At 38.5% G+C, this 9,004-nt stretch overlaps 1 protein-coding gene across 5 annotated transcripts in view; it reads left to right on the forward strand.

The window, feature by feature from the left end:
- DDB2 (damage specific DNA binding protein 2) overlaps window positions 1–9,004 on the forward strand; it is a 35,949-nt gene that overhangs the window by 22,605 nt on the left and 4,340 nt on the right. For all 5 annotated transcript variants that reach the window (XM_061381434.1, XM_061381430.1, XM_061381432.1 and 2 more), the window contains one exon: window positions 8,394–8,539. In XM_061381434.1, the coding sequence (XP_061237418.1) occupies window positions 8,394–8,539 (146 nt within the window). The remainder of the gene's footprint in view (window positions 1–8,393; window positions 8,540–9,004) is intronic.

Here is a 9,004-nt window from a genome sequence, read left to right on the forward strand (position 1 = left end):
ATTAGTTACACTTTTCTTCTTTCCCTTCTCTCTCTTTTAGTAGTAGTTCTAGAGTTTGCAATGTACATCTTTTTTTTTTTGACCATGAGACTTGTAGGATGTTAGTTCCCTGACCCAGGGATTGAACCTGGGCCCTCAGCAGTGAAAGCACAGAGTCCTAACCATTGGACCGCCAGGGACTTTACCACAGTCTACATTTTTAATGTAAGAGTGAACATTCAAATAGTATCATACAACTTTATATGTATTGTAACAGTCTTACAACTATGTACTGACTTTCATTTTCTCCCTTCTCTCATTGTCTTTTATTTTACTTCTACATACTTTGTAAAGCTTACATTATGATTTTTGCTTTACACAGTTAATTATCTTTTTGTTTTTATTTAAATATTTATTGAGATATAGCTGATGTATGATAAATTGCATGTTTAAAGTGTGCAACTTGATGAGTCTTGACATATATAAATATGTATACAACCATGAAACCATCACCACAATTAAAATAATGAACATATCCATCACACCTCCAAATTTCCTTACACCCCTTGGTAATCCTTCCCTTTCTACTCTCTGTCCTGTCACCTGAAAACCACTGATCTGCTTTCTATTCCTATTGATAAATTTGCATTTTCAAGACATATAAATGGCTTGCATGCCAAGTTGCTTCAGTCATGTCCAACTCTTTGTGACCCCCATGGACTATAGTCCTCCAGGTTTCTCTGTCCATGGGATTCTCCAGTCAAGAATACTGAGGTGGGTTGCCATGCCCTCCTCCAGGAGCTGCTCCCCATATAAATGGCACTATATGATATAGACTCTTTTCTTTTCCCTGGCTTCTTTCATACAGTATGAATATTTGAGGTTCATCCATATTTTTGCTGGTATCAATAGTTTGTAGTAGTATTCCAGTGTATTGATATACCAGTTTATTTATCCATTCATCTATTGAAGGGCATTTAGACTTTTTCCAGCTTTTGACTGTTACCAATACAGCTGCTATGAAGATTTCACGTACAGTCTTTGTGTGGATATATGTCTTCATTTTTCCCGAGTAAATACCTGGTGGTGGGATGGCTGGGTTGCAGGGTAGGTATCTTTTAAAGATGTTTTTTAAATGAGAAAAAAACTTAATATTTACCCACATATTTGCCATTTCCAGTTTTTAAAATTCTTTTGTATGATTCAGACTTCCTTTTGATCTTCTGCTTAAAGAGATTTCTTTAACATTTCCTATAATGTAGGTTGGTTGGTGATGCATTTTTTTTCCTTTTGTTTGTCCAAGGAAGTCTTTATTTTGCAGTTTCCTTTAAAGGTATTTTTGCTGGGTATAGAATTCTAGGTTTACAGGATTTTTTATTCTTCTTTTAGTACTTTGAAGATGACTTCTGATGTGAAGTCTGCTCCCATTCTATGTTCCTCTTCATATGATTTTTCTTTCCCTTTGTCATCTAAATATTCACAGGATCCAGGGATCACAGCATAGACATTTTGGGTAATTGAATAAATTACCCATTATTCAATCCACTCCGGTTAGCATGGGTCTAAAGCAGCCTATGGAGAAGGCAGTGGCACCCCACTCCAGTACTCTTGCCTGGAGAATCCCATGGATGGAGGAGCCTGGTAGGCTGCAGTCCATGGGGTCGCGAATAGTCAGATACGACTGAGCGACTTCACTTTCACTTTTCACTTTCATGCATTGGAGAAGGAAATGGCAACCCACTCCAGTGTTCTTGCCTGGAGAATCCCAGGGACAGGGGCGCCTGGTGGGCTGCCATCTATGGGGTCGCACAGAGTCGGACACGACTGAAGTGACTTAGCAGTAGCAAAGCAGCCTATAGTCTAGATTTTGGCCTCACCCTGAGACAGTACCCTTCTGAGGACTCTGCTTGAGCTATGTTAAGAATCTTTTCATTCTGGATGGTGAGAATATAGACCGTTCTGAGGATTTCTCCTGTTAATTTCTGATGTCTCCCTTCTCCTGCCCTAGCTTTATATAGTTTCCTTATACACATTTACACAATATTATTTACTCAAAGGCCTGAGGGGACCCCTCTGAAAATATCCATAATGCTCTCTCTCTGCACATCAGCCTCTCCAGCATTTTGCCCTGCTGGCTTTCCCAAGTGTCTCCTGAGCCCATTGAGACTATTAGGCTGTTTGGGTCCTCCCTGCCTATGCTACAGCCTGGGTATGCTCTCCAAGCATTAAATTGGGGCAATCACATGGCTGCCTCACTCTTTTCCCTCTTGTGCTGCCTGTTGGCCAGTGTGTGAAAACTTATTTCATGTATTTTTCCATTTTTTTAGTTGTGTTAAGGCAGGAGGATATATCTGGTTTCTGACACTCCATCATGGTTGGAAGTAGAAATTCATATTAATTTTAATAGTTTCTCTGAGGGATTTAAATTTTTCCCCTATACAGTTTTTCATCTGTAAATCATGAGAGTTTGATTTCTTCCTCTACCATTTTTACACTTCTTTTTTATTTGCCTTATCTCATTGGCTGAGGCCTCTAGTACCTTGTTGAATGTTTGCTCTAACAGGCATTCTTATCTTGTTCTTCATTATAGAAGGCTTTTATGTTTTATCATTGAAATATCTGCTGCGTTTTATTGTGATAATCTATATATAACATGAGAATTACAATTTTAACCATTTCAAAGCATATAGTTCAATGGCACTAAGTACATTTATATTGTGCAGTCATTGCCACTATCCATCTCCAGGACTTCTTCATCCCCAAATAAAACTCTATACCCATTAAACAATAACTGTCTATTACCTCTTCCCCAGCCCCCCTAATCTGTTTTTTGTCTCTGAATTTCACAGTTCCAGGTACTGCATGTAAGTGGAATTATACAGTATTTTACCTTGGTGGTCTGGCTCCTTTTCCTTAGCATAATATTTCCAAGGCCCGTCCGTGTTGTAGCAGGTTTCAGTACTTTATTCCTTTTTGAGGTTGAATAATATTCCATTGTACAAATATACCAAATTTTGTTTTGCCACTCGTCTGTCATTGAACATTTGAATTGTTTCTGCATTTTGCTCTTTTGATTCAGCTGCCATGAATGTTCGTTTATGTACAAGTTTTTGTTTGAACAACTGTTTTCAGTTTTCTTGGCTATGCACCTGGGAGCTTGTTTGTTTTTAATACCTTTTATCAGATTAAGTAAGTTCCTCTTCTATTCTTAGTTTGCCAGAAGCTGTTATCATGAATGATAATTGAATTTTTTCAAATACTTTTGTGTCTGTTGAGGTCAGCATATGATTTTCCTTATCTGTGCTATTAAAAAAAAAACTACACTGTTTTTTGTTTGTTTTGGTTTATTACCAAATAAACCAAATTTGATTTTTTAATTTAAATGTTCTTTTCCCCACTTTTTAACCTTTACAATTATATTTCTAGCAAGTCGTACTGCTTCTTTTAAAAACTGTGGTAAAAGCACATAACCTGAAATGTGTCATCTCAACCATTTTTAAGTGCACAGTTAACACTGTATTTCCATTTTTAGCAACAGAGTTCTAGAATTTTTTTTTTTTTTAGAATTTTTTTATCTTGTAAAACTGAGACTGTGTGCCCACTGACTAACAGCTCACCATTTCCCCTTCCTTCCAGCGCTTGGCAACCACAGGTTTACTCTCTGTTTCTATGAGTCTGAACTACTTTAGATACCCTAAGTTTTGCTGGTTTTGCTGGGGCTATGTCAGAGAACATTCTTTTAGGAAGTACACAGTAAAGTATCTGAGTGTGATGGGACTTCATGTTGGGAATTTATTACCAAATGGTTCCAGAAAAAAACAGTGCTTTGTGCTGTTCTCACAACTTTTCTATGAGACAATTTGAAAATAAACTTTTTTTTTTAAAAAAAGATTGTTTCTTCCTCAAATATTTAGTACATTCACTACTGAAGCAATTAAGATCTGGAATTTACTTTGCGAAAAAGTGTTTAGTTGTGACTCGGTTTCTTTAACAGCTATCAGACTATTCAAATTTTTCCTTTTCATCTTCTGTCAGTTTGGTAAGTTTGTACTGTTCTAGGAATGTGCTTATCTCCTCTGAATTTTCAGTTTTATTGGCAAAAGATTGTTTATGATGTCCTCTTATTACTTTTTAAAATGTCTAAGATATCTTTTCCATCCACTAAATTGGTTATTTGTGCTTTCTCCTTTGTTTGGTCATTCTCAGCTGGGATTTATCAATTTAATTAGTCTTTTCATGGAACTAACTTTTGGCTTTGTTGATTTTTCTTCACAGTGTATTTATTTCATTCATTTCTGTTTTTTCTTCTTACTCTCTGGTTTTAGCTTCTTGTTTGTTTTACAGCTTCTTGAAATGGATGTTTGGGTCATTGATTTTTAGGCTTTTTTAACTTTTATTGTGAATAATACTCCTGTGAATATCTACATACGAGTTTTTATATCAACATACGTACTCATTTCTGTTGACTATATGTTTTCTTGGGTATATGTATCTTTGGGGCCATATGGTAATTGTGTGTTTAATTTTTTTGAAGAATTGCCTATGTTCCAAAGCACTCCATTTCACTTTCCCACCAGCAATGTCGGAGGGCTTTAGTTCCTCCACATCCTTGACTGACAAATAAAAATGGTGCATATCTAGTGTACATCATAGTGTGGTTTTGTTTTTGCTTTATTTGTCATTTTTGGCTGTGTCATGTGGATCTTAGTTCCTGACCTGGGATGGAACCTGAGCCCCCTGCAGTGGGAGCACAGAGTCCTAACCACTAGACCACCAGGGACCCAACATGATGTTTTAATACATGTATGTATTGTGAAATGATTTCCACAATCAAGCTAATTCGTTAACATCCATCATCTTACGTAGTTTTCTATGTGTATGCTGAGAACACTTAAGATCCATTCTCTTAGAAAATTTCACATATAAAATAATTATTAACTATAGTCACCATGCTATACATTAGATCTCATGAATAGTTGAAACTTTGTGTCCTTTGACGAGTATCTCACCATTGCCCTACCCCGCTTCAGCCCCAGGCAACCACTATTCTCTTGCCTTTGTGAGTGACTTTTTTAGATTGCACATATAAGTGAGGTCATGCGGTATTTATCTGTGTCTGACTTCGCTTAGCATAATGTCCTCCATGTTCATCCATGTTATCAGAAGTGGCAGGATTTACTTTTTTAAGGCTGAATAATATTCCACTTGATACATATATATCTCTCACATTTTCTTTCTTTATCCATTCATTGATCAGCAGACAGTTGTTTCTATATCTTGGGAATCGTGAATAATGCTGCAATGAACACAGGAGGACAGAACTCTGAGAAACTGATTTCCTTTCCTTTTGATACATACTCAAAAGTAGAATTAACCGGATAGTTTGGTAGCTCCCTTCTGAGTTTTTCATGGAGGAACCTCCATACTGTTTTCCATAATGCCCCTACCAATTTACATTCCCGTCAACAATATACCAGAGTTCCCTTTTTCCACATCTTGGCCAGCACTTGCTATCGCTTGTCTTTTTTATAATAGTCATTCTAACTGGGCGTGAGGTGACATCTCCTCGTAATTTTGTATTTCTGTTAGTGACCTTGAGCACCTTTTCATATACGCTTTGGCCATTTGTATGTCTTTGGAAAAATGCCTATTCAATATTTGTCCATTTTTTTTATCAGATTATTTGTTTCTCCTTTTTTTGCTATTGAGTTGTCCAAGTTCCTTATATGTTGTTGATACTAATCCCTCGTCAGATATAGTTTGCACTATTTTTTTTCATTCTATAGGCTGTCTTACAACACTCATTATTGTCTTTTTGTTTATAGCCTCCTATGGCTATGAAATAGTATTTCACTGTGACTTTTATTTGCATTACCTAGTGACTAATGAGGTTGAGCATCTTTTCATGTGCCACTATTTTTATATTTTCTTTGGAGAAATGTCTGTTGAAATCCTTTGTCCTTTTTTTGGTTGTACCATGGGGCTTGTGGGATGTTAGTTCCCTGACCAGGGATTGAACCCCAACCATGGGAGTGAAAATACCAAGTCCTAAACATAGGACCTCCAGGGAATTCTCTTTGTCCATTTTTTAATTAGGTCTCTTTTTAAAATGTATACTGATTACAATTATTTTAAAGCCAATGTCTAATAGCACCAATACCTGGATCTTCTGTGTCTTTAAGCTGGTGTTTTTTCTCTTGGTTGGTTATTTGATCTTGATTTCTGATATGCTGGACAGTTTTAGATTTGATGCCAAATATTGCATATGAAAATTTGCAGAGATATAATTTTAAGTTTTGAGTGCTCTTACAAAAAGAATTTTTTCTCTCTGCCAGGCAGGTCAGGTAGAATCAGATCATCTTACTCAGAGATGGAAATGATTTGTATGTGGACTTCAGTCTTCATGAGGGAGGGTCTGTTTCGTTTGCTCTTATTTCCGGGGTTTCAGGGATCCTAACTAAAACCTGCATTTTTTTTTTTTTTTCCTAAAACCTTTCCTCTCTGACAGGTCTGGACTCTGTTTTTGCCTCCTTTGAGATTGACAGAACTTCTGCTGAACTTCTCAGCTCCTCAGCCATACAGCTTTCTCACCTGCATAGGCCTCAGGAGCAGAAGCAGCATTGAAATGTCAGACTTACCTCTCTGCTTCTCTTCTCTCTAGGAGGCTGGACTTGGTAGTCCTTGGTGCCTTGATAGCTCTTCGTTGACTTCAGAAACTTTCCTTTGAGAACATACACCTCATCTACCTTTTCTAGCTTTTCTTGACAGGTTGGCCTGAAACCAGCTAACCCACCATGACTGGAATTGGAAAGTCTCAAACACATTTTCTTTTTTGTGTTTTGTCCAGGTTTATGTAGTCCTTCTCAGTGCAAGAGCTGTCGTAACTACTTAATCCACCCTTGCTAGAAGAACACGCATGCATTTTACCTGAAAATGTTTACATAAGTGCTTATTACTAATGTTTTGACATAGGGCCAGTCCTTTCTTGTAGTAAGTGCTCACTGATTCGGGTTCACCTGGTCTTACATAAACCGAATCCATAATGCATACTTTACAGCGTCTAGTTTCCATTTCCCAAAAGTGGAGACATAATTTAAAATCAGTTGTGAAGCAGTCTGATTGCAGATTCTCTTAAGTTTTCACTATTTCCCACCCTAATTGTTTATAAGTATCTCTCCCAGGCTTAATTCAGCAACTCTTATTTTAGCAAATCTTTTTAATCTAGTTTTTCCAAAGTGTTCAATGTGGATTTCATAGAAACCACAGTGGTCATTCTTTTTGCACATATTTCATCAATTTTAATTAAATTACATTTTAATGAAATGTTTTGTGTTTAAAGTTCAAATGTTTAATAAATTACATGTTAAGTTACATGATTACAATACAAAGTACAACTGACATATCTAGGTTTAAGAACAAACACAACTAACCCTTCATAAGCATAGAACTCAGCTAGTGGGAGCAGATTAACTTACTAGCAGCAAGGGTTCGATGAACCGTGGGCATCAGTTAGAACGTTTTATAGAGGGAATGGGAAGTACCAGTTAGTGTGCTGAGTGAGTTAAGTGAATGGTGTGTAAGAGGCCTTGTAGAAGTAAGGCTGGGAGAGCAACAACATACAGGAGAACTGGAGGAGGAGCCTGGAGGATATAAAGTTCTTAAAACAGTGCACTTGATATGTAATAAGCACTTAATAAGGTTATGCTGCCAATGTCATCATGATTATCTTCATCATCGTCTGGTATGTCTGCAAAAAATGAGCTCAGGTCTGACACCAGCCTACCTAACCCAGCCATTGTTCCAAGCTGAAGCTCCTCTGAAAAGAGCACTTGTATGATACATTATGGTACATCCACACAATAGGATATTCAACAATAAAATGAGATGAACTATAGATTCACAGAGCAGGCTGGATCAAACTCAGGGGCATTACACCGAGTGAAATGAAAGAAGCCAGTCTCAAAAGGCTGCACACCATGAGTCACTGATCCGACAGTCCATCAAAGGCAAAACTTGTATGGTGATGAAGAACTCATCCCTGGTTGCCAGGGGTGAGGAGTCGGGGGAGGATGTGACTACAGTGGGAGAACGTGAGGGATTTGGGGGGGAAGTGACACAACTTCTGCATGCTGATTTTGGTGGTGGTGGTGGTGGTGGTGCGAGTCTCTACATGTGTTAAAATTCATAAAGCTGTATACCAGAAACAACCAACTTACTGTATGTTCGTTAAAAAGTGTAAAATGAGAACCTTAAGAAGCAGTACTGTGGAGAGCACCCTAGTGTCTAGGCATCCAAGCTGGCCCGGCCCCAAGTGTGGCCTGGATGGCTCTTGTGTCCAATCAGAGGATGTGCGCCCAGGCTTTGTCCGTTCATGGGCCAGTATCACTCACTGACTTTTTTCTTCCTTGTGTTAGATTGGAGCTGGAGGGAGCATCACTGGGATGAAGTTTAACCCTCTCAATACCAACCAGTTTTTCACCTCCTCAATGGAGGGAACGACTAGGCTGCAAGATTTTAAAGGCAACACTCTCCGAGTTTTTGCCAGCTCAGACACCTGCAAGTGAGTAGTTTTAACTCAAGAGGGGAAAGGGCTTCTAGGCTCTCGGTGTAGTTGTGGTGAGAGCACCCGGATCCCATTTCTTTTCCCTAAACCCGGCACAGGGAAGAAAGGGATTAGCTCCTTTTCACCCTTCCCTCTGACTCTTTAGCTGCTATTCCTCTGGGCCAGGTGGGTTCCTGTTTCAGGGATGGGTTCTAGAACCTCAGCTTTTCTCGGCAAGGGAACAGTCTCAGCTCTTCTGTCAGTCCTTCCTGTATCCGACTAGACCTAGGATTCTCACTGGACAAGCCAACGTGTCATTAGTCTAAAAACTACTTCAAGCCTGGAGCAGGAACTAAGACCTTAAGACTCCATTCCTTGCTTTCACTGGGGTGTAATGACCTGGCCAGCTCCTTGATGGAAGCCGAAATGGATAGAATCATGTCCACAAAGCACTTTGGACTCCCCAAGAGCGTGTGGCTAGAG

The sequence above is a fragment of the Bos javanicus genome, chromosome 15 (genome assembly GCF_032452875.1).
Source record: "Bos javanicus breed banteng chromosome 15, ARS-OSU_banteng_1.0, whole genome shotgun sequence".
Lineage (NCBI taxonomy): Eukaryota > Metazoa > Chordata > Mammalia > Artiodactyla > Bovidae > Bos > Bos javanicus.